Source organism: Marmota marmota, unplaced genomic scaffold, assembly GCF_001458135.2.
Source record: "Marmota marmota marmota unplaced genomic scaffold, marMar, whole genome shotgun sequence".
NCBI lineage: Eukaryota > Metazoa > Chordata > Mammalia > Rodentia > Sciuridae > Marmota > Marmota marmota.
The window spans coordinates 35,543,117-35,570,240 of record NW_026000026.1 but is presented as its reverse complement, the minus strand read 5'-3'; the positions used below and the strand labels follow the sequence as shown (position 1 = coordinate 35,570,240).

Genomic DNA, 27,124 nt, shown 5'->3' with positions numbered 1-27,124 from the left:
ATACTAAGGAAGGCTTTAAACTATTTAAGAGAAACCAGCTTAATTTTGATTTTTTTACTTGCTTCAACATGTTTCAATTCATTAGTGTTTCAATATGAAGGAATGAACTCTCTTGTCTTGACAAACCAAGCATGGAAATTTCCTCATAAGAAAAAAGAAGAAATTAAGATGATTTCCATATTCAAGTCATAGCACGCTGAAGAGAGAATTTTTGGCTCTTAGGAAAGCGGCTGGTTACTTCAAGGGAGGGCCACTCACTACAGTTTTGTGGAAATATTACAGTTGGGCCTGCCAAAGAGCTTAAGGAAACGCGGAGTGGGGACACTGAATCCAGGCCATTCTCCTGGGCAGAGATTTCCTTCCCTATGTGCCTGCCCTCGCCAAGCTCTTTCTGAAATCAAAGGCCACCAATATACACAACAGTCCATGCCAAAATCTAAACATGATAGCAAAAAGAAAACAATTATGCTGTGATCCCATTGTTGTCCCGAGAATATATTTTGGGATATTTCATTCAGAGATAAGCCATATTCTCCATAAATCAAAATAAAGAGGGGTTTTCTGAGTGTGTGTGTGTGATGCCATGGATCAAATCTTGCGCCTTGCACACAAAAAGCGCTTCCTCTACCATTGAGCTATATTCCCAGCCCCAAAGCCTTTTTTTAAAAAATGCAATACTTTCCACACTCCTTGAATATTTAAAAAAAGGGAACTAAAAAATTGCTGCACACACTCCATTCTCCATAAATGTTTGCTCCTTTGTATTTGACACATTATATGCATATTTGTCTAGATAGTATATGCATATTTCTCTTTGCCTTGGCAAAGAGAAAAAAATGTATAAGAAAAATCACCTGGATTGTTTCCAGACCTTCCTTGCTTGTGAATGTTAAAGGGGAAAAAAATACACCTATTAAAATGTTATTTAAGGCAGGTGTGGTGGCCCATGCCCGTAATCCCAGTGACTCCAGAGGCTGAGGTAGGAGGATCACAAGTAAGAGGCCAGCCTCAGTAACTTAGCAAGATTCAAAATATAAAAAGGGCTGGGGCTGTGAACCCATTGTGTGTGAAGTCTGAGAAAGACCACATCTATCTATAACACAAAGTTGCTATTTTCCTTATTAGATCTCATGAATTGTGTTTTCTCCAAATATAATAAACACTCAAGCCAAGACTTTTCTAGAAAGAAAATCATTTTAAGTTTGGCCTTAACCATCAAGCCCAGGTTAACTGATGAAATACCTTCTTAGGCAGTTTTCATTCTGAGAGTCGAACCCTACTGTATAAACAGAGTCAGCTCCACTGAGGTTATTAGCATTCTGTTGGGCTCCCTTTTCACTTATTTAGAATTCTTAGATTGGAACCTATTATGGCAAGGGAAACAGGTGGGAAGGAATAAGAAAGGACACAGTGGGAAGGGCTATGTTGGGTCTTAGGGGTGCAGGAAGAGGACAGGTTTCCAGGTCAATGTTGTAACACCAGAGCAACAAAGCAACAGCATCTACATCCAGCAGCCAGGCTTTCTGACCATAACTGAACTTCATGACCCACAATGGTGCTCTCAGATATGGTTTCCTTTGGGTGGGCTTCATTCAATATAATCCAAGTGGGGAAAGCAGATACTGGGAGAGAGAGTTTGCAATTGGAGAGCATTAATAGCACTCACATGCTATTTTCTTTTATTTTATTGGGCTTTCTTTGCTAATTTTAACACTTTGGGGAATACCCTTGATTTTCCTTATTATATAAGGGAGATGCTACTTCAAAGGAACACCTGTTAGTAAGCAGAAAAAGATACATTGGTGGTCTTTGAATAAGATTTCTTTCCTACTTTTGGATGAAATTGAGTGAATGCTTCATTCTTTAACATTGTGAACCAAAGCCCTGTAACAAGAGGCTTCACCTAGATCTCAGACTATCATCTTGTCTAATCTTGACTTTGACTAATCTGGAAGTAACTAAGTTTATAAGTCTTATCAGGTATAATCACATGAAGCCAATCACAAAGATTTTTTTTTCCTGTTTTTTTTTTTTTGTACTGGGGCTTGAATCTAGGGGCACTTTACCACAATTACATTCTCAGTCCTTCTTATTTTTTAATTTTGAGACATTAAGTTGCTTAAGGCCTCCTTAAGTTGCTGAGGCTGGCCTTGAACTTGAGATCCTCCTGCCTCAGCCTCTGAGTCACTAGGATTATAGGTGTGTGCCACTGCTATCAGCAGGATTTTTCTTCATAAGGTGCTTTTTGGTAATGTATTTCAAATACCTTTCAGAAATCTGTTTCTCAGAAACAACTGTGATTTTATTCTTGAAGTGTTTAAGGTGAACAGTCCTGAAGTTCCATCTTCTACTGAACAAGTAAGGTCCAGATTAAACTTCCAGGTTGACCTCTTAGGGTTCTTATATTTCTGAGGTTGACCTCCTCTTAGGCTTCTTATTTTTTTTATAAGTATATTTTTTTTTAAGTTGTAGTTGACACAATACCTTTATTTTATTTATTTATTTTTTTAATGTGGTGCTGAGGATCAAACCCAGGGCCTCGTACATGCTAGGTGAGCCACAATCCCCACCACAAGCTTCTAATCTTTTTAAGAGTAAGTTGTGAGACCAGAGAAGAAACTTAAATTGCCTGTGAAGACTTCCAAATGGGAAACTAAACACTGGTCACTGACTTCCTCTTGGGTTCTGGTCTGTCCTGAACCTAACCAAAATCTTAGAGGTGGAAGAAAGGGCAGGGACAGGGATAGGCCTGAGCTACAAGTAAGAGCAAGCCTCTCCCATTTCTTCCTCTAATGCTGGGATAAATTATCCGTAAACTTCCGGCAATTATAAGCATAAGTAACAGCTCCCTCGATGCTGTGGCTGTCATACTGTAGAATCTGGGAACAGAGTGACTCATACACTGAACCCAGGTGTTTTATAAGTTTGAGGGAATATGAGGGTGTACATGTCCACACGTGGCCCCAGCTGATGAGCTGGAGGCCATGGGAGCCAGGCTGGAGGAAATAAATATGAAGGAGACTTCAATTAGTCCAGTGGTTCTCAGGCTTCGGCATATTTTAGAGTCACCAAGAGCTTCTCATTCTATAGGTCTGGGGTGGGGCTTGACACCCACATTTCTAATTCATGTTTCCAATGATGCTGGTCCCAGTGGTTTAGAACCACTGGCTTTTTCTTTCACTGCCCCCTTCTGAAGCTGAGGAGCAGGAGGATCCACTGTACCCCTAGAACTTAACTATAGCACGAGGCACTGTCTTCATGTATCCCATCATGAGGTCTGCATGGTAATGTCAAGGAGGAACATGTGACTGGTTTCTTCATGCAGTCCTTGCACAAATAGTCTCCTCTCCACCAAGGTGGATGGCTCTTTATCAATACAATTTCTGAAGACAGTTATAAAGTATGATGAAAAGAGAGCATTATTAGAATAAACAGATAGCCTCCTGAAGGTGACTGCTGGAAAGCAAGCCCCAATGTGGATATGTACTGTTTTATTTAAAATAATCATTTTGCCAGGCGTGGTGGTACATGCCCATAATCCCAGCTATTTGGAAGGCTGAGGATGCAGCTCATTGGTAGAGGATTTTCCTGGCATGTACGAAACCCTAGATTTAATCCCCAATATTGTGATAAAGATAGAAACAAACAAACAAAATCTTTCTAACAAATTCCTTTTAAGTCTCAGCATCTATACATGTTGGCGCTCTTGTCACATATTTGGCTACTATTATCCTCAACTATGACTTTGCAATCCTTTGCAATTTCTTTCTTTTCTTGGTTGGGCTGCCTTGAATTGCAGATGATCTTTCAGTGTTTGTGGCTGAGCCGGTTTGCTGTGCCTGCCTTGGGTTATTTTTTATAAGATGTCTGGAGGGGAGATTTTCCAAAACATGCAACTCTTCCTTAGACATGGTTTTTGCCAAATCTTGTTTCAAAAGTAACCCCGGATCTGACAACTCTAAAATTGGCAAAACATTGACAGCTGTGCTTTTCTCCAGTATTATTTCTCCTGGGACTAATCGATCACTTCCAAGAGAAACTCTCTTGTGGTGGTCGAAGTCTTCCGCAGAGCCGCAGTTCCTGCGTTTCTGTTGTGTTTTGGCTACTCGTGGACTTTGCTTTGGACCTGGTGATGCTGACTCACAGCTATAGACAGGGCTCCTGCTTAGAAGCCCTGTCTTTGACCGCTCCCCAGGATGAGGTTTTTGCTGGCTGCTAGTGTCTTCTGGCTGGGTCTGATTAACATTTTCCAGCTTTTGAACAGGAAGCCTCTGGTGGCACTCAGCTGCCTTTATGTAATCCTTTGCTTGTCCTGTGGATTCTGATGAGGCCTGACCATCATCCTTCCTCCTTGCTACCTCCGCAGTCACTGAGTCACTAGATGTTCCCACAATGTCTCTGCTGGTCTGTGATTTGCTCTCCACGTTACTTTTTGTTTTTGTTCTTTTCGCACTAAAACAACAACAACAACAACAACAAAGATTTTACACTGTGTAAAGCTATAATGGCACAGTTTTCTTCAAATTCCCCCTCCCTCACATTCCCTCACCCGCAACAAGTGGTATGTGCTACCTGCCTTCTCCCTGTCTCCCCAGGAAATCTAGAAAAATCCCTAAGAGTGTGTTAAGCAATGATCTCTACATTTTTCATTATACTAGGTTATGTTATGCTTTTTGATCTGTATCATCAATGGAGTTCTCTTTAACTAAGGCAAATAGGTATTCATTTCAATGATATTAAGAGTAAATATTGCCTATGTATGATGCATTGATTTTTTTTTTCTAGGAGTTGATGCTCAAATATATCCAAAGCTTATGCTATGCAAGTGTACCTATGAACAAATATGCATACACACAATTTAATTTGTGAGGAAAAAAAAGTTTACTCAGTTTGTGAGTAAAATTTTCTGAAATTATTCTCAGGCCATTTCAAGGTATTATTCAAATATAACTACCATTTAGCTGGTGTCACGATTGTTCATTAACCATACAAGAATCAGACTCAGTTAATAGCACTTGAAAAAAAATTTCAGACAGCCAGCATGAGAGGGGAATGCAAATCTAACTCCTTTCTCTACAGAATACTCAGTAGACAAGGTAAACTTCATTCTGACTGTAAAAATTTGAGGGGCAGGACAGAAACTGTGTGAGGAAAATTTAGAGACTAAAGACCTTATTATCTTTAGCAAGAAGTATGGCAAGAAATCTGTGAGTGGCAAGAAATTTCCTTAACAATGAAAGTCAAAACACTGGAGCTCAGATATGTATTCTGACTAAGCTTTAGGGTGGAATCATGTATGTGTGTGTTTGTGTGTATATACAAACATATATACATATATATGTATTTCATATATATAATAACATATAATAACAAGGATTACTATCATTATATTAAAGTTAGAACAAGCATCTTAGAAAAGAAATGTATTTTTTAAGGACTGTCTGTAGTCACCCTGAAAGTTATATGAAACACACCACCAGCAGGTGCTTTTCATCTTCAAAGAGCTTGCAATTAATTACTCCTTGCAACACACTTATGAAGCAAGGACTCTACCCCCACTGTCCAGAGAGCAAAGAAAATAGTGTCAAGAGGGTGGGAAGGGCAAGTGTGAGACCCAGGGCAAGATCAGTGCCAGCCAAGCTCTGGTCTCTACACTCCATGCCTTCTTGTTTAATTCCATATTTCACATTATCCATCCATCCATACAGGCAGTCACAAATAAGAAAAATGAAACATGCTGGACCTACATTTGTTTCAGAGCATTTCTCTTGAGCTTTGCACTGGGAGGAAGTAGACTCTCAGCACACTCAGCAAAATAATCAGACACTCCGTGGAGAGCTCTTTCTGTCTATTCCAAAAGATAACAAAGGTTCAACCAGAAATCTATTAGCTGAATATGAGAGAAAACAGTTACACTCTGAATGCCCAGATGAACGGATTTATTTTTGTAAAGACTAAATGAAACTGCTTAGTGTTACAGGCTATTTTAACTTTTTTTCTTTTTTTTTTATCTAGGACTTTCTGGTAAATTACAACTTCTTTTGGACTCCCAGTCTACACATTTCATGCATTAATATGTACCACAAACACAGAAAACTGTCATGTAAAGGATGTTGATTACAAGCCATCAGTAACTCTTGGCCAATATCTAATCTCTCTCTGGTCCAAATTGTGACAAAAGCCCAGAATCAATGAGCCAGGCTGCAGCAAGTTTTTGAGAAGACTTGGTGGTACGGTGTGCAGTACCCTGGTAATTCTGAGAATTCCCCACATTTTCTCCATTTGCAGAAATATAAATATTGTGTATAAGTATAATGCTCTAATAAAAAAATAGAAATATTACCTATTTCCTTTGTAACCCTCAAGACTATTTCAAGAGTTGAGCTTTTTAATATTGGTAGCTTCAAAACTAGAGTTTGTCATTCTTAGCTACTAAGAAACCCAGGAATTTCCCTCTTATTCTAACTACTATTGTAGTCTTTATTTTTTTTATTTTATAATGAAGAGATTATCAGCCTATGATTTCACATACCAATGGAAACATTGTAAGGACACAATTGTAAAAGTTTCTCAACTTTTGCCAACACTGACCTTTGTATGCAAGTAGATAAGCCAGACAAGGTGTTAATGTCTCTTTTTCTGGGACACTAAGTATTCTTCCCCATGAAAATTCCAGAAAAATGTTCCTTCCACAAAGAATTGTTTTAGTTGATTATCAAAAAGTCTTTGCTTTATTTAGGCTTACATGGGAATTAGCAGTGACAGCCCAGGGATCCTGGGAGAAGGCAGCCATTAGTATTAAGCCTGGGTATTCTCCAAGTGGATGTGATGGGCTTTACCCAGTCACTGTCCATACCACTGAGTTACCAGAAACATTTACTTGCCAAAAGTGCTGATGACTTTAGGCCCAGGCAGATGTCACTCAGTCATATCTAGTTTTAATAGTTAGTGAACAGAGTATTACAGGCTTTATTGGATTATACTGCATTTTGATGCATTTCCTTTTTGGTTTTCTGTTCCCTAAATTTAATAGTTGATAAAGAGTGTGTGTGGGGGGAATTAAAAGTTAAATCAGAGTTGGTGGGGGGAGGGAGCTAGAGAGACACTTTAACTTTGACAAGAGATTGGGAGCAATAGAGATTTATGTGTGAAACACTTCTAAACATGCCCTATAAGTACAGTAGATTTCCCCCTTATAACCACACCCTGTAAGTGCTGTATTTTCAGAGCTGAACAATTAACATAAGGAGCATGAGTCAGGCTTTGAACAACTCTGTGGGAACCAGAAAGCCTTTTGCTATTAGGAATGATGTAAATTCCCTAAGGCTGGAAGAAGTCCACAATGGAAGGCAGACAAGGTCATAAATAACAACAATGGATTCTGCGCAGACCACATGAAGTAGGTGCCTAGATAGGGACGCATTCTTCAAGTCTCCCACTTGATTCAATCACTGTCTTTACTTATTTGTTTCAAAAATTCAGTTGAAAGAGCACCATGTATTTCCTCTGGAACTTCAAAAACTTCTTTAAGAAACAGCAGTCGGCTCTCATCCCAAATTCCTCTGACAATAATGGGGGAAAATGTTCTTGGAAGAAAATGAACAACAGAAAAGGTGACAGACCAGTTTAAAAAGTGCAAAACCCGTGACTTAGTTTAGAAAAGAAAAAAAGAGTAGGAAGAGAAAGGCAAGGCAGGTCTTTTGCTTATAAATTAAAACCACATTTGCCAATTTGTTGAAGGAGGCATATTTACATTTGTGTGAAGACTGGGTGGGCAGGAAAAAAAAAAAAGATTAGCCTCCTTATTCAGCCCTTGAACTGTCAGACCTCATTAGAAATCTCTTATCCTTACATTTCTAGGGTCAATTCACTCCTCTTTGTCACTAAATCATAGCCTCTGCTCCCCACCCCGCAATATTCCTAAGGAAGCAGCTATCACCTGGGAATAGAATTTCCCAAAGGGATTCATCCTGATTATTAATGCTTCTCACATCTGGCATCAAAATGAAGTCAAGGCTTATCCAGAGGCAAACTCTAAGGTGCAAATCTATAGTGCTTGCTGAGAAGGTTCCAAGAGCCTCCAGGGCTTCCATGGATGACAGCACTACTTTCAGATTCTGTGTGAATAATGATCTTATCATCTTCTGAAAGAAATACAGGCAAACCCAACATTTTTAAAGATAGCTACCAAAGTCCAGAGTGAACACCCCATGGAAGCTCAGGTATTTAAAAAACATATTAACCAAGGGGATCTCTTGGGGCCTTCATAAATGATTCTTTACAACCGGGAAGCTACTCCTCTTAGTCTAGGCCAACAAATCAAGTTCCACAAATATCATTCCTTGGTATATGCCATTCCTAGTCACCCGCACAACCTCTATCCTACCCTCATTTTAATTTCTGTAACACTTTGAAGATTTCAAATTTAAAACTTTCTATCTGCAAAGAGTGTCAAAACAGAAGTAGGACAAGGCCACTGGCCCCAGAAAGATACCCTTCCTCAGAAACTTGAGCATACCAGGCAGGCCTCAGAGCAAGGGGCCACGCCTTTTCTTCATCCCTGAGGATGCTCTTAGAGACCACTGAATGCTCCTCAAGGTTAAAGTCAGTTGAAGCACAAGTATTGAAGCACATGTGCCGCAGCACAGATCCAAGGGGAAGGCTGAGTTAGGTGTGAGATTATGATGATGAGTGATAGTGTTACCACTGTTGGCCAGTGAGAGTCCTTGCTTCCCCAATGTTAAAGAATAACACCAGAGAAGCACGCCGAGGCAAAGACAGAGTAGAAATTAGAAGTTTATTAAAGGACAGCAGAAAAGACTTCTCCTGGAGGAAGAAGGGGACCTAAGAGGTGGAATCCGTTGAAGGGCGAATGTGTTCCCCTTTTTACAGTTTGGTGATGGAATGAAAGGGGGAAGGGTTGGGACACAGGTGGGCCAAACAAGTAATCTGGGCAGGAAGGACTTCATTATCACTTCTTTGGGATGGGCTATCTCCAAATCTGTTGGGGGCTGTTTCCTGGGTTCCATTAACATTTCTTTGGGGTGGACTTTGGCCTAGGGCTTTTATGGGACTTCATTAACATTCCATGAGTTGTCCTGCGTTTCCAGAATCATTATCAGCATGGCCTCCATTTTAGATTTCACTCGATATGATATTAGACCCGATTTACCTAACTACACTGACTACCTAATTTTAAATCTGGCTTTAATAGCACCCCCATGCTGTAGGGTCTGACCAGGGAAACATTTTAAATTCCCGGACAAAAAGGATTACAAAGCGAGTCCCCAACAGAATGAGCTGGGAAACTTAAGACACACTTCTGGCCTTTTATTCAGAGAATGAGCTGGTTTGAAATGTAGCTGGAAATGATGGTCAACATTCAAGGCACAAAAGCACGTTAAAACTGAGGATAAACCTAGGAGTTCTCATTCCATAGTGACTGACTGAATTCACCAGTTATGAATAGAACCTGTTACATTAATGGGGGATGGAGCAAAAATCTAGCCTAAAATAACAGTAAAACCAAAATAAAACAAAAACTACCTGCACTTGAGTTCACAACCTCCTTATGCTTCATGGAGTCTCTAAAACCAGTCAGGATTCCTAAAGACTAGTGGGAAGATGAGATACCTCTGAGACACTGCAGGAGTTTTTTAAAAATACAGATTTCCAAGATCCATCCCTGGAAGTTCTAATTCACAAGATCTGGGGTAGGGCTAGGAGATCTATATTTAGGTTCCCAGGTGATTCAAACACTGCTTCTATACATAAAGCAACACTCAGTGAGGGAGAGCAACCAAGAAACAAATATAATCTGGTACAATGTGATAGCACTTGGTAAAGTGTGGCTAGGGATACCTGGCATCAAAATTACCAGATTCCACTCCGATTCTACTGAATTTGTTACCTCCAAAGTGAGGGTCAGGGCATATACATTTTAAGCAAGCTCCCTAGTGATGCTATACCCAGCAATTAATGAACTTCTGCTCTAAGGGTACATGAAATTAAAAACTGAGCAGAATCCAGCAGAATGATCCAATATAGCAAAACTCTGAACTCTGAACTACTCACAACTTGGGCCTCTGGGGAAAAAGATTTGGACCCACAGAAAAAGACCTAGTTTCATGGAGTCTCCACCAACAGGGATATAAGAAACAAATACAGAATGTGTCAGGTGGTGACAATGCTATGAGGAGAGATACACATCTAAAGGTCCATGAGGTGTTATTTTGAATACAGTGTTCAGAGAAGGCTGCGTAGGCTGCAATGTGAGTTATGGACAGCAATCTGAGCGAAGGACAAGCTCCATGAGCACATGGGGAAGAGCATACTCTGAGGACAGAATATGCCTGGAAGTGTGGAGGGACAGCCAAGTAAACCAGGGCAAGGGGTCAGAGGGACAGGAAAGTAAACCAGGGCAAGGGTGTGTGCGAGTACTAGTGGTAGAGGGGCAAATCTTAAATGGCTTTTTAAGGATGGGATATATCATTAAAGTGAGAAAGATGATATTATGCCTATGGAAAGTTGTGAAAAGAAAAATGACATTTTAAAAGGTTCACCTTGGGTGTTATAGAGGGACAAGGATGGAGGCAGGGGGATCATGATAAGACACAGCAATAGTTCACTGAGGGATGATGGGTCTTGGAGGAAGCACAAGGTAAAGAAAAGTGCTCAGACTGGAAATATAATTTGAAGAGAGGCTCAAAAGAATGTGCAGGTGAACTGGACATGGCAGTTATGGGAAGAGAAAAGTAAAGGATGAGTCCAAGTTCTGTGGTTTTAATAACTAAATGCACAGAGGAAGCTGCCGTTTGTCATTGGAAAAAAATAGTGGGGAGAGGCAGGCTTGGGAAAATAAAACCAAGAAACCTGTTTTAGATGTTGCTATGGGGTGAATGTGTTCCCTCTAAAATTCAGGTGTTGCCACTGTGATAGTATTAAGAGGTAGAGCCCTTAAGATGTGCTTAAACTGGAAATCCATATGCAACAANAAAAAAAAAAAAAAAAAAAAAAAAGATGTGCTTAAGCCATGAGGATTCTGCCCTCAAAAGAGGACTTAACAGGACAAATTTGCCCCACTTGCCCTTCTGCCTTCCACTATGTGAGAACATAGCATTCTTTTCTTCTGGAGGAGGTAGCCTAACAAGGTGCCATCTTGAAAGGAGAGACTAGACCCTCACTAGACAACAGACCTGATGGCACTTTGATCTTGGACTTTCCAGCTTCCAGAGTAGTAAGAAATACATTTCTGTTCTTTTTAAAATTATCCAGTATGAGGCATCTTGTTACAGCAGCACAAACACAAGAACTTTTAGAATCCTCCTGGATATCTAAGTGGAGATGGTGAGCAGACAGTTAAGGTACAGGTTTCTAGAAGAGGACAGTCTGAGTTGCAGACACCAACCTGGGATAGGTGTTTAATGCAATGATGGGTTAGGATGAATTTTATCAAGGAATAAGTTTGCATGAGAAAAAGAAGTTGATAAGTTAAGGAGGATTCAGCCAAGGGTCTATGAGGGAACTATGGGTGAAGAAAGAAAAATTGAGATAATAAGAGGTCCCCAGAGGCAAGGGAAGAATGAAAGTACAGGGACACAGCCACATCAATGTTTATAGCAACACAATTCACAATAGCTAAATTGTGGAACCAACCTAGATGCCCTTCAGTAGATGAATGGATAGGGAAACTTTGGTATATATACACAATGGAACATTTCTCAGCATTAAAAGAGAATAAAATCATGGCATTTGCAGGTAAATGGATGAGGTTGGAGAACATAATGCTAGGTGAGGCAAGCCAATCCCCCCAAACCAAAGGCTGAATGTTTTCTTTAATATGAGGATGGTGACTCATAATGGCGATGGGGTAGGGGAAGCATGGGAAGAATGGAGGGACTTTAGATAGGGCAAAGGGGAGGGAGGGGAAGGGAGGGGACAAGGGGATAGGCCTGATAGTGGAATAAGTTAGACATCATTACCCGAAGTACATATATGAAGACCAAATCATGTGAAAATACTTTGTGAATAATCAGTGACTTGAAAAATTGTGCTTTATATGTGCAATATGAAATGAATTGCATTTTGCCATCATGTATAACAAATTAGAATAAGTAATTTAATAAAAAATTATTTACTAAAAAAAAAATTAAATGTCAATGAAAGTGACAACTGTATAGAATACACTGAGTGGCTGTGAGTCAAAACTGACTACTAGATGGAAGAAGTCCAAGACATAAGCTAGCTGGTTTTGGTGAAGTGCTGGGACCCAAGCCTACCTGACACAAGGTTGTGAAGGAAGTGGTGACATAAAAGGAGACCAGAACTCTGCAGTAGAAACATGTGAACTATACAAGGAACTGGAAGTTTTTTATAGCCCCATTAAAAAAGCAAAAATAAATGGGTGAAATTTAATTTCAATAATAATATAACATTAAATGTAATAAATAAAACATAACATTAATCAATATAGAAAATACTGAGACATTTTATATAGCACATCTATGATATTTTATATACTATATATATTATATAAAATGCTGGTGTGCATTATATAGGTATAGTACATCATTTCTAACTTGCCATATTTTCAAATTCTCAACAGCCAAATGCAGCCAATGATTATACTACTGGCCAGTGCAGGTCTAGATAACACTTCAAAAAAATTCTACAGTAAGTAGGAGCAGAGAAACACAGGCACTCACCAATAGGAATCCTCAATACAGCTAGTGAGGCTAGTATTGTTACTGTTATCACAGTCCATGGCCGATGCTGTTGGCCAGCCTGATTCCACATGGACATACAGCATGAGATGGCAATGCCAAGGCCTGACAAACATCGCCTCTGCTGAGAAACTCTTGTAGCTGGTTCTCCAGCATGTGCCTCAGTGCCCAGGACATCAATATTACTTGAGGGTGGAATTGATGGGGCAGATTCTTGGAGCCATGGTAGCAAGCAACTGATGACTCCAAGAGTCCTGTGGGTACACCAGTAAATCCTAGTTCTCCAGGACCATACAGCCCACCCCATGTTGTATGCTCCTAGTACCTTCACAGCCAAGGGTGAAAACCTGTGTTAGGAGCTGTCCCAACAAACTTACTTTCAGGATTGCAAAATATTAAATGAAGGTGATATAAGAGGAAAAAAAGCTCCTCGGTGCTATTAAGATTCTTTTGGAAGGTGGTAATTATAGTAATGTGGTATTCTTTGCCTTTATCTTTTGAGAGTTGGATCTGTTTTCTCATGGTTAAATACATACAGTTCTTCTGATTCTGTTTTATACACTATCCAATGAAAATAATTAAAACCCAAGAAGACTTTAAAAGTAGGTAATCTTGGGGCTGGGGATGTGGTTCAAGCGGTAGTGCGCTCGCCTGGCATGTGCGGGATGCTGGGTTCGATCCTCAGTACCACATTAAAAAAAAAAAAAGATGTTGTGCCCACTGAAAACTAAAAAATAAATATTAAAAAATTCTCTCTCTCTTAAAAAAAAAAGTAGGTAATCCACAGACTATTAGGATATATATAGCTGGGTGCAGTGGTGCATGCCTAATAATCCTGGAGATGCAGGAGGTTGAGGGAGGAGGATTGCAAGTGTGAAGCCAGCCTCGGCAACTTAGTGAGATCCTATCTCAAAATACTAAAAGGATTGTAGATGTAGCTCAGTGGTTAAGCACCCCTAAATTGAATCCCCAGGACAAAAAAAAGTGTGCATATATATTACAGACATAGTCTTAGGGCACACTCAAAGTGTTACTGTTTCTCAATTCCTCATGATCACAATCCGCTGAGAACCATACACCCAGAGCTGATCAAATCAGGATGATGCAGAGTACAAGGGTTAGGGCAAGTGGAATCCAAGATTTCACACTCACTGTTGGCTTCTGCTAGCACCAGTTTCTCAATCCCCTGATGGTTGGTTTCTCATCGACATTTCATTTTTGTTTGGGAAATTTTAATGCAGTGAGGTATATGAAGTACATTTTGGAAACTGGAAAGCATTGAAGAAATTTTCTTGACATTACTGAGAAGACAAAATCTGATGACTTCACAAACCATATGGAGTTTATAAAAAAGGAAAGGATGCCTTGCATTCCTAGGAGAGCTTACATGATTCTCAGTGTCCTCTTCCTGACATTTCATGTGGTCCTCACTGAGTATTCAAGAGGGAAGACATCATAAATATTTTACAGATGAAAAGAACAAGACCCACACAGAGCAAGAAGTGTCTAAGGCCACACATTTAGTTTGGGGCAGAACAGGATCTGGAAGGCCTACCCCTGTGCACAACTCTCTCCACCCTGCCTGGTGGCCACACGAGTCATGTGCTGTCATGGTCATGGATGACGCTGTAGAAGGAGGACAGTCAGAAGTCCTTGGTTCCACTCCCTGCTCAGTCACTATCTAGCTGTGAGATTTGGAAAATTGGCTTATCTGACCTGGGCATCAGTTTCCTCATTTGTAAAAAAAAAAAAAAAAAAAGGATGAAATGAATATCTCTAGAATGGATACACATTTATTTCCTGGGAACAATACTTGGATTTTATTCCAAGGAATCACAACTCAAAGTCCCATCCAATGTCCATGCATTTCAGGAGACCCTGTCTCCACATCTGACTTCAGAAATAGGCCTGTGACTCAGTTCAGATCAATCAGAGTACTGAATTCATTAACTCAAAGAGGTGCATGACCCATACCGTTCTAAGCAAAGGTCTGCTTTCTTCTGCCCTGAAAGTAAAGACCTAAGCTGCTAGGACCAACCAGCACATACAGGCTGAGAGTGAAGCCAGCACAGTGGAAGGCAGAGCCAGAAAGGGTGAGGAACTGTTTAATGATATTCTCTGTTCTGATCAAGCTCTACCTAAAGTCTAGACTTTTCAGGAACATAAGCCAAAAACCTTCTTTTTTTGCTAAGCCATTTTGAGTTGGCTTTCCTGTCCCTTGAAAATGAAAAGGTTCTTGACATATCATATTTGTAATGTTTTGAACAACCAACAATAAAAAATTAAAAAAAAAAAAAAAAGAGAAAATGAAAAGGTTCAAGACTGATACAATCTCTTCTCAGGTTTGCTGTACTGAATAAGTTATTGTATGTGACAGCCTCTGCACTCTGCAAACAAAGCCCTTTGCAAATAATAAAAGCAGAGTAAATATATAATATCAGCTTATTTAGGGGTTACACGATAATATTAAAGCATAAAACTGGAATTACTTTCAATGCTTTATGACTTGATTTTCAAAAGGCAAAAAAAAGTTACTCTCATATTTTAGTGCAACGCCTAAGTGTTTTCAGGAGCATGCGTGTTCTGAAATGTGATGATATAAAAGACTTGAGTTATAGAGAAGCAGACCAAAGCATGAATACAAGAATGACCAGAATCTTAAGACCACAATACAGCATGGCTGTGTAGAAGCCCGTGTCTTCAAAATGAGGAAGAACTCTCTTTTTCAAAATTCACATCTTATTCTTTCTTAAATTATTTGATAATAATGTAAGGAAGTGAAAGGGGCAGAATAGGGGGAGTAGAATAATAATGAATTAAAAAAAGAGACATTCAAATACACATGTATTGACTTGATGGAACTAAAGCATAAAGGGAATGAAATAAAAACCGAAAGCTACACCTCATGAATCCCCCTGGACTGAAATCATTTCTTTGAAGACCATGCTGGTGGTGGTGGTGACCAGCAAAAGACTTGGTATAAGGACCAGTACCTAGTAAACTGGTCTCCATAAGATGCTGTCCATGACCTTCTCCACTTCATGGAGGAGGACACTGATGATCTATGAGGCCAAGTCATCTGGCCATTTCCCAGAGTGAGAGGCCAAGCTTTGCTCCATATGACTCTGACCTCAAGTCCTTCCTCTAAGTACTTCACTCTCTGTCTTTCCACGAAAGGATGGAACTCTAAGGGAAAGTAAAGCCAGGATTGCTGCTGCTGTTGCTGCTGCTGCTGCTGCTTGGGTTAGTTGTGAAAACCCTGTTTTTTTTTTCTTTAAAATAAATTTTTAAAAAAGTTATTTTCTTTTGAATTGATGACAATGAAACAGTTGTATATAGAGAATATAGAGAAAGGAAAATACCAATAAGTAGCTGAAAAGAATGTTACCCTAAAAATGAAATCAGTGTGCAAAAAAAAAAAAAAATTAAGGAAGCGAATTTGCAGGAAGTACACGTTTCACAGGGATTTTCCAGTTCACATTCACCTACCCTTGAGAACCTAAAAATAAATTCTGACCAATCTCAGCTCCCACTGTTGAGTCTCTATGCCATACAACTGTGACAGAACCTAAGGCATTCTGAAGAATTTGTAGGTCTGGACCAGTACTTAACACTGGGGGGTTCACAGACCCACTCTGAGAGTTAGATGAAAGCCATCTAACTTTGACCAGAAAAACAAACAACAACAACATTTTTTTTTTAATTTCAAGAAATTTATGAATCATAGGTTAATCCCTAATTTAAAAGTAGAGGGAACTGTCTATATGAAGAGTTGGCCTACCTTTTTTGGGGTAGCCTGTTAAAAACGCTTCCCCTCGACAGAGACCTAAGGCTAAAAAATGCCAGCACAGGCAGCAAGGTAGCCAGCCCCTCATTCAGGGTGTTGCTCTCTCCTAATATCTCACCCGGCTGAGCCTGTGGGTGTGGACAGGACAGGAGAGGCAGGTATGGTATAGTCCTGGCACCAAGGGAGTAGGGTCAATCAGAAAGGGGCTCCCAGTAGCCCTGGACACTAGTGGGAAAGAGGCATAAGGCCAGAGAGAAGACATCACAGATGCCTGTCTCATTTCAGAACTCTGCTCACAGCTGGCTCTCTGCCCAGGAATATGGAAGGAATAGCTCTTGCTATTTTCCTTGAACACAGACAGTCAGGTCCCCTCCTTCCAAGACTCACAGTTCATGATAGTAACAGCTTTTGTGGACTAGTCTGGGAACCTCATCCCCATCATGACATCGTTTCCTTGGGAAAATGAGTACTGAATTCTAAATCATCTGTTTGCTAATGAACTTTCCAAACATAATCCACTTGCATGTTGAACTCTCGCTGTGGGTGTTCTGAGGAGCATGCGCTTTTCAGAATTCTGGCCTGAGAAGTCTGCTGTCTCCCAATTCCTATTACCTTAGAGAAATGACTGGGTCTTTTGTCCACAGCCATATCTCATCATGATTCTACTGGCAGCTACTGGAAATGAAAGGTGTTTAAGTTGGGTGGTCTCTATACTTCTTCCTCCTCTAGATGCTGGTTAACAGAGCTCCCATTACACTGGCTGGTTATATGGGGCTTACCACTAACCTTTTGGTATTTCAGTTTTTTTCTGAAATGAGGGTACTGACCTTCTTGGGAAAATAATATGTGCACACATGAATATTAGGTATTTTTCTCATTTCAAGCAGAGGGGGGAAGATGTACAGCAGTCTGCTAATCTGGTGTTCATGGCATTAAATTAACTCTTCTCTGAGGAAAAAGAAAAATGATGACAATGATAATTAATACTCATAAGTGTTTTAGAGTTTATAAGTCATTTTAATATTTATGATTTCACTTGATCATTAGGAAAACTTGGAAAGAATTACTTGGCAGATACCATTTTTATCTCTGCTTATCAGTCAGGGGACTGATGCTCAGAAGTCAAATGATGTGTCTAAGATCCTCCAGTGCATGAGGGAAAAGTCAGTGGTCAAAGGCAGGTTTTCACATTTTAACTCTGATATATTTTCCTTTTGTTCTATTCCCCATGATGTTTTTCCTAATTAAATCTGTGATGCAAGTGGTTATTAAGGAGACATTACATGTCTCTGTACATAGGAGGAGGCTTATGTGAAAAAAATCAAAAAGGATTAGAGGGCCCAGATAAATTCTATAATATACCCTATCTATTTTTCCCTCCTAGTCTAACTCAGCAAAGGGCAGGTTCCTTTCAGGGGATGAAACATGAAATTATCTCATTCATGAATACTATTGGTTAAACACTTGGGAGAATTTTATTTTAAGAAAGGAGAACAAAACCCTAGGTTACTGTAACAAATAGTCAAAGTACACTTAATCTTTATCCAAGAAATTTTACCCAAGAAATATATTTTCTTATCTTCAGTGTCATAGTCCAGAAAATCTAACTCATAAAAAATATCTTCATCCCTACCACCAGCATTTCCATTGGGCTCCACCTGCTAGTCCATATAAGGGCAGATGAGAATGGTAGCTGTTATAGTCCCCATCCCCATTCAAGGAAAACAGCCCATTCACAGGACCAGCTGAGGGTACTGCTCTAATCTGTTCCTTAACTATCTGTTGATCACATTATGACCCTGAAACCTGGTCACAACTGCCAGGAAAACAAGAGGGCTGTCAACCTAGACAGGTGTCAGGCATGAGAATTCTTTAACATTAAACAATAATCTGATGTGAGAGAAGTGTTCAATTTAGTGCTCATGTACTGTGTCTTGTCAGGACATATCAGTAATCCTCCCACGTGGATGATGCTATGGTGAGGACTCAGCCTCTTTTGCTGGGGCCACCTGCAGAAACCTGATAGCTATTTTCACAGCTAAGCTACACTCAAATGAAGTGTAACAGGCAACCCGACTACCTTATGATCTTAGTGAAGTCCCCCTGCTAAGGGGCAAAAGGAGAGCCTGGTCTCTAGAGATGCCTCATGGTCTTGAGTTCCCTGACAATGAAGTCCATTAGAAGAAGCAGAGAGCTTGGCTGTCCCTGAAACCTAAGGACCACAATTAGCATGATGCTGGTCAACACAAACAATAAAAAGGACCTCACATCACAATAATTTCCATAAGAATACCCAAAGAAAATGTAAGTAACTATTTGTCTAATATTGGAAAAAACAAAACACCAATTTTATCCAAAGCAGAAATCATTATGGAAAGCAGAGCTGAGGACACAGATTCCTATCATTAGGCAATGACATATGACTGAAAAGAAAAAGACAAGACTTGCTAAAAGTTACTTTCCTTACTATATAAAGTCTTACATATACTATATATAAGGAGTCTTTGAAATATCATTATCAACAGAAAAACATATACAAAAGCATAATTCACAAATGAATAGGGTCCTAGTTAAAACAAATACACAGTGACTTCAGTTTTTTAAGTATGAAGTATGGAGAGATACAGATTTGATTGGTAACAGAGGGTTATCTTTGGGCTGAAAGTTGTGAGTAATTTTTATTTTATTTGTGTATATCTGGATTTAAAAATTTGTTGTACAATTTTGGTAATCAGTTATTAAGGAAGAACTAATTTCAGAACACTGAAAAATGTGAAATATGGAAGTAGCCTTTGTTCACTCAAGAAACTTTTCCTAGTGCTACAGAAATCTCTTCTTAATGGCTTCCATGTAATTTACCACTGGTATTGTTTAGGAAACACAATAAGAAATGAGAATAATGGATTTTTAAAATCTACAATATATTATGAAAACCTGGAAAAATTATCTACTATTCTTTTAATGTTAAAAACAGTTCTTGTCTTGAATGAGCTCATTTATATTTATGCAAATATTCCCTTATGAAAGTTAAAAAAGTCCGTCATCGGGAGAGTATAGAAGCCAGTGAACAAACTGTTAAGCAGTTTCTTTTGTTCTAAAAATGTAAGGCCAAAGTGTTTCCTTGTAACTACTATTTATCTTTCCCAAAATAAAATACAGCTCTGCCCTAAATGGTTTTTATCACAATTTAAAAATTCTAACAGTAAGCTCTTTTTTGTGTGTAAAATCATTTTATAGTTTTATTCAGCTACATTTTCATCTGCTTCCTCTGATAGAAATTGTGTGAGAAAGGATGAGATAATCTGATACCCTCGCCCCACCCCATTTGATTGAGAGGAGGGTGAAGGCCCACAGAGCTTGGATTACACACAGCTGAGGAATACAACAGCCAAGCTAAAAATAATCCAATCTATGGTAGTTTATTGCTTGAGACTAATTTTCACTTCAATCCTACATTCATAAACTAGGAGATGTTTAATGCTAAACAGCAGTCTGACTGAAGAGAAGTGTCCAATTTGGTGCTTAAATGTCCCTTGCCCAGATACCACAGTAATCTTCTTATTCACATGGTGCTATAGTATGGGCCTAGCCCTGTGTGATTGGGCCCCTCTGCAGAACCTCTGCGGCTATTTTCACGTCTCAGCCACGACTCACATGAAGTATAAGGCCAAGAACCCAATTGTCTTAATGCATATATCCATTTTAAGGCAGCACGAGCCTATGTATCATTTTTTAATTTCCTAGATGATCACAGACTTTGAACCTAAGACAGCTTAGGTTCAAAAGTAAGGAAGTCAGTCTATATTTTTGGCTTTTCCTTCTGAATGGTAGAAGGATCTAACTAAATACCTTTAGGAAAAGTGGAGGCTCTATTTGAGTTATATTTTTAGGTTACCAGGGAACTCTTCAGTACCCCTGATTTGCTAGACTGTAAGCTCCTTGTGCGAAAAAGCATTTTCTTATTTTTCTTTGTTTCCCCAGTGCCTAGGAGAGTTCCTGGCATGGAATTAACCCTCTGCAAATTATGTTAAATGTGATGGTCAGAGTAGATGAGAAGTGGCCTCCAGAGACTAGGAGAGCCTGCAACCAACACACAATGAAGCAGTAGCTTTGCACTGTGCCTGAAATGTTCCATATATGTATAAAATTCTATGGTTATTCGTACAACCTTAATAAAGGAATAATAGAAATTAACAATTTTAATTTCCTAAAAGTTCCAGGGCTATGCATCTGAGAAAGACAATAGTCTCTACATAGAGACTTGGTTTGCAAAGAATAAAATACCGTTGGAACAGAACACAGCTGAATGAAATAAAAATTTACCTTATGTTCTTCATAATTCTAAAGTAAAAAAAGATGGGGCATAGGAGAACAACTAAAGGTAAAAACTCCCCAGCGCCATATCTTGCAATAGTCAAAAACTGAGGCTCCAGGGTTTAGAGATTTCTTATGAGAAACTCTAGAAAGAAAAATACAATGACTCATTTCATAATAATGCCCTTTCTTCCCAAAGTACACAGCACAATTCCCACATCCCTAGCACATGGGCACTCTGTACAGAGTGATTGCAACACGGAGGACTGCCCTGCACTAATGTCCCAAAGTGGACAGAGAAATGCCGACTGCAGGGGGAACAGACCTCCCTGGTGTAGTGGGGAGTGGGGACAGTGCGGCTGCATTCGTTCTGCAGAAAAGGAGCAAAGGAAGGGGATTTCCCCTTTGTACTGCTTGATCTGGGACAGTGGTTCTTTTGTGCACCACCTTTAAGAACTGAGAGCTGAGTGCAGCTGGCTTTCTTGTCTGAAGGCTGAAAGAATTCCTTGGCAGAGCAGTTTTGAATAGATGCTTCCAGATTTTCTAACAAATTGTCACTGAGACATTGATGATCCAAATGGGGTTGGGTGGGGTGGGAGGGAGTGAAGGAAAAGAATCCGTGCCCTCCAGGACCACAGCATGAGGAAGGCACCTAGCCCTTAGCTCAGGTACTAGTTCACTCCCCCTCACTTCTGTGGGCGTAGAAAAGTGAGTTAAGTAAACAATTATAGGAAAATAACTGAAGTTTATAGCCAATATAGCTACTCCTGGAGCCAAGTTCCCAGGCCTTGCCCAGCAGACATTCCTTGAGAATCACTACCAAGAGAGAATGAGAGGATCCTGCCCTTAGGCCAACATCAATTTGAACTGATAAAAGAATTCAAAGCTTGAAGGAAGTTCAAAGAATACTCAGGGGAGCCTGACATCACTGGCTTTGGGCATTTGAAGTGTATCAAGAGGAAGAAGAATGTCTTCTCTCTGGCAACTCTGGCAAGGAAGGATTGTTTATTGATCCTTAAATATCTGAGACAGTAGGCTTGGCAGAGGTCAAACATCAATGAGGATTAAGCTATAAGACACTTCTGGTGGAAGGGCAGTGTGGTTGGCTTGATGAGCAATTTGCAGGAGAGGGCCCCTTACTTGACCTGGATATTTTACAGCCACTAGTGATCGCCAACCTGAGGAAGTGGTGGAGGCCCGCAAGGGGGGAGGTGCTCAGGTGAGAGGCCAGGGAGGAGGGAAGGTGCACAGAGCTTCACTGACTCTTTTGTGTTGCTGGGAAAGTGCATCTGTGAAGTGCAATAAGAGGTGGCCACAGAGAAAAAATGAACACAGAGATTGACCACAACCAAAAAGAAGCCCTCCAAAACAATGAAAAGAGCCTCATGATGTTTATGACATTTTTCTTATAACATGGTTAGCTGTGATAGTATTATTGCTAGAAATTTGAACATTTTACAGATAAAGAAACTGTAAAAGGGTCAGACTAGTCAACTTTTCAGAATGAAAATTCTCAACATTTAGGAAGTGCTCCAGCTTATAGGATTTATATAACAGCAGCTATAGAAAACTTACATCTGTATAAATACCAGGGCCCCTAAGGGGGATAATGTTTCATTTATATTGAAATGTTTTAATTCCCGCTTAATAATTTAAGATACTAGGTATTAATATTGCATATCAGAAACAAGATCTAATTTCTTCTGTATTCCATCTGAAAGCAATAACACTTTCTGGCACAGATAATTGTTGTTTTCTTAAACCACAGATCAGTTTCTTTCTTGCTCTGAAAATCAGTTAAACAATATTATATTAAAGCTGTATGCCAACAGCATTACTATTTAAGAATTTATTAATTTACTAAGAAAAGTCAACATTCTGGAAATATTTCAAAGGATAAACTTTTACTACTTCTTGCCAAAGTTGCTTCATTTATTTCATTTAATATGTACACTGTAAAGTTTTTTGATGGGTGAGGAAGAGGAAATATAAGGGTCACACCGGCTTTTCTGTAAGAGTCCTCTGCTCAAAACGAAGGAATCTAAATATAAATATAAGTTCTCTGCTCTTTACTTTTCCTGGGTCTCTATTCTCTTTTATAGCCTATGAAACAGTCTCCTTATATATTTGTTTAAGATGAGATAAGAAACTGGTTATAGACTATGTAGGCCAAATTTCAAATTTCATATGAATTAAAAAATAATAAACATCAGGGATAATTTAATATTCCCATAAATTATCTTAGAAGCATAATAATCATGTCATACTTCCAGGCTGGGTTAATGTCTGTTAGATTTTTTTTTTTTCTGTTAAAGTTTCAAGTTGTACATCTAATACTATTAAAAAAGTTTGTACAGAGGTAAGTAGATTGAACCATGACTGCAGCAAGATACAAATACTACAAGGAGTCTCTGTCAAGTGTACATGGTAAGCTTAAAAGGCAAAGCTCTAAACTACAACACTAAGTATGTTTTATGTTTTTCTATGAGAAGAAAACTGATGAAACAGAAACAGGCCTGGATGGAGCTAAAGGCTTAGCATGAGAAAAGACAGAGGGAAAGAGGGAAAGAGGGAGAGGGAGAATGAACCCTATCAGCTATGAAATAATACACTGGGGAGAAATACTGGTTCTCATGAAAATGTTAGTGATTCACAATGGAATAAAATTCAAAAGCCACTGACCCCAGTGAAAACTTCTAGTGGAAACATGTGGATTTTGCTTTATTTGAATACTATCACCAAGCACCATCATAGTGTTTGCAATGTGTTGCTTTTTAATTTAAAATTGATGTTGAAAAGATACTGCTGATCAAATTAAATATTCAAGGGTCTTCAGGAACAAAGAGATTACAACAATAACAAATCAACACATGCATTAGTATTAACATGCAAAATAGGCACAAGACTTTTGGTCCCCAAAAGTATGTATTACTGAGTATTCAACGGTTGAATAAACAATAGAAAACACTTCGTTTTTCTACTTTTTACAGTAACTCAGCATTGAAGCAGATTTATTTATTTACGGCATTTTTTTTATACATACCAATTCTTCATTCTGATTTGCCAAAATATCATGATTAAATTCAAGCTGACTAACACAGACCACAAATCTGTCAGGGAATACACGGAGTTCTGTATAAAATGAAGAAAATAAAGTTACTGAAGGCTTCAGAAAACTATGAACACAGATACATGTGTTCCCATATTTTTTCATTCATTTTATGCTATGGCAATATGCAAGTATATATAAGACGAGTGTCTCTTTTCCCCACCATCCTTCCAGTGTTTGCCATCAATAGGGCAGGATGAGCACTAAGCCTTAGGGAGTTGAGGAGGCTGCAAATTGGTCCACCTGAGCCCCTAGACCATTATACCACATGGAGCCCCCAGGCAGGGCCTTTGTAGCTTTCTCTCTGTATCAGTTTGCTATTTTCTTGTTAGAACGCATATCTTAAAAATAGTATCAGTTTTTTCTAATGAGTGTGTAGACTTTAGAGAAAAAGGAAGAATATTAGCTAAAAATCAAATAATGTGACACATTAATGTTTTTCGTAGTTTGTTTATCATCTGCTTGGTCAGTTGGTCTTAGAGAAGGTCTCCTACATTAGAGGGCAAACTCCTAAGATGAATGTGACCATAATAACAGCAGCATCTGTTAAGAATTCAGATTATTAAGGGAATGGTTAAAGGTGCATGGTGAAGACAAGACAACTACACTATAGTAATTGTAATCTATTACTTCAGCTTTTAAAGCAAAGCCACTAGCTTTTGGATGGGGTAGGGCAAATGAATTGCAGGACAGGACTCCGAAACAGTCAATGAAGGGGACACAAAACAGTAACACCATTGGGATCTTCTCTTGTACTTCTGCCTACCAGCCCCCACTGAGCTCTGGGGTGATGTCAGAATATCACAATGGATATTCTGAATGAGTGGAGAGGATCTCTTCCTTTGTTAATACTTGGTGTATTGCTCGAATATTTTTATAATATATGTGAGTTATATTTGTGACAGAAATAAAGTCATTTTTCTAAAAGAGAAAACTTCTCTCTTAGATGTGACAAATTTTTTTTAAAATATGGATACTATGAATCATGTAAATGGAGTCTCTTACATATATTGCACAAGAGGGCACTGTCTGAGGTAATAATGTGTCAATTGGTATACTCAGAAGCCAAACACAGAGATGTCAACAGATGCAGATGCACAATTTAAACACAATTAACACCTTATTCTGTTCAGCTAGGTTAAATTATACAAAAAGGCCAAAAGAATTGACATTCTAGCAACAGATCTCTCTTTACCCCCTGGACCACTGTTATTTCCTTTTATTCTAATTCATCCTACTTAACACAGCAGGTTAACAAAACAGTTCTACTATTTGCCTCAAGAGTTTGTCATGGCTCCCTAGTGCCCAGCATACATAGATAGGCAAACATTCAATGCCCTCCATGACTGGTGCCTAACCTGTTGGTCTGGTCTTTCTTCCAAGTAGAAAGCCATCTTTCTCAAGTTGGGGCCCAGGTGTGTTTATCTGACCCCACATGAATGTTACATCTGGCTTGGTGACTATGGATGGCCTTTGAAAAACCAGATAACAAAATTATCAATTCAGTTAATATTTGTTCATTAGTTCTTAAAATATTATTAAGATAAACAATAAGTAGTCTCCCATTTTATGGAAGGGGAAACCAAGCCATAGAATTCACTCTATGTCTCCCTTTTGTCTCCCAAATCAAAAAATTGAAAGAGTTCAGTAGTGGATCACAATTGTAATTCAAAATTACCAGTTCATCAAATGATTTCTGTATTTAGTACTTCTATTTATTCATCTGAAAATAAAAATGATAGATTTGGAATACTTGGTACCAGGTATTGTATCAACAGAAAGCTACTTCTATATTCCTTTATTTGTTTTGGTTATAATTGAGAGTTGTTTTATTTTACTAGTTACATAGATTTGGGCAATGACAGTCCCTATTAAGAAGGGTAGCTAGGGTGTATTTTACCAGGCCCAAAGTTAGCTGAATTAGTTTTATAAGAGAGGTGAACAAGGTGGAAGATCCATTAAGAGAGTAACATATGCAAGCAGCACACTTCAAGTTAAGAAAGTGGAGGTATCATGAAGATTCCAGGGGCAAACTTCCATAGAGCTGATTTTTAAAGTCCTTGTTTTGTATCTTATAGATATACTGACATAGTGATGGGAACTTGAGTTAAATTTTCTTTCCAATGCTCAGAGAATTCTTGGAGAATGGTCACTAGCTTCTAATTTTGTTGTTCGCTGGATAAGACTGACATCATTTTCTCAGTGAACATCTTGGTTTGAGGGAGTGAGGGGTGGAATGTAGCCTAATTTCACACTTAGAGAATGGTCTTGATGGCTCTAGGCTGGGAAAAGGCTTTCTTATGTACACACTTGATCTGCATCCCAGGGCCTTGCTGTGTGCTGACAATAAAGAAGCAACTCTGGACACTCAATGAAAGTGCTGAGATGCATCAGGAAAGTAAAATGTAGTGTGGTCCAGCTCAGTATTCTCATCCAGTAAATGCAGTATCAGTTGGGAGAAAAAAATCACAAATGTTTGAAAATATACAATGACATGAAGGCAATGAAGGAAGTAGGAATTTCTATTTCTTAATCTCTTCTCTATGGCAAGTTGGTTGTGTAAACAAGAAATGAGCTCCTTACCAGTATTCTGTGAGCTCTCGATGCAGCGGAGGTGTATCCCTCTCTTGAGGAAATAGGCTGTGATCTGAAAGCCATAACCTGTAAAATGAAAGGGACATTATTGGATTATTAGCTGGTTTGGCACTGAATCCCAGGGGCCCAGTCCAGTGCCTGCCACGCAGTATGAATTCAAACATTATTTAAAAAATGAAATAGCAAAAGAATCAGTAGAGGGCCCCAGTTGAGGCAAAGAGCAGACATTACTATCTGGGTTCTTCCAGAAGGCCCAGCCATAACACCTGGCATGGTACCTTACCTGAAGTAGCTCAATTACTTCACTTGTAAAATGAGATAAAAAAGAAGGTCTAACATATCTGAAAAATTAGGGCTTTCTGATAGGATGATTAATTCAGTGTAGATTGATGCTTGGATCTTGGCATCTTTTGATATTTATTACTTATTAGCTCACAAAAAGAACAGTTTAATATTATTTGAAAATGAGTATTTTCTATAAGTAAATTACCCTCCAATTCAAATACAGCTAAGTATTCATACAGAATGAGATTAAAGAAACATGGCACGTATCAAACCCCCCCCCCCCCCAAATGCCCACTGAAAGCTGTAAAGTGA

At 39.0% G+C, this 27,124-nt stretch overlaps 1 protein-coding gene across 4 annotated transcripts in view; it reads right to left on the bottom strand.

Moving 5' to 3' along the window:
• Positions 1 to 1,926: 1,926 nt before the first annotated feature.
• Positions 1,927 to 27,124, bottom strand: part of LOC107145623 (SLX4 interacting protein) — a 196,093-nt gene continuing 170,895 nt past the window's right edge. For all 4 annotated transcript variants that reach the window (XM_048811316.1, XM_048811315.1, XM_048811317.1 and 1 more), the window contains 4 exons: positions 26,516 to 26,593; positions 23,867 to 23,955; positions 5,748 to 5,848; positions 1,927 to 4,452 (listed from right to left, as the gene is read on the bottom strand). In XM_048811316.1, the coding sequence (XP_048667273.1) occupies positions 3,738 to 4,452; positions 5,748 to 5,848; positions 23,867 to 23,955; positions 26,516 to 26,593 (983 nt within the window). In that variant the 3' untranslated portion in view covers positions 1,927 to 3,737. The remainder of the gene's footprint in view (positions 4,453 to 5,747; positions 5,849 to 23,866; positions 23,956 to 26,515; positions 26,594 to 27,124) is intronic.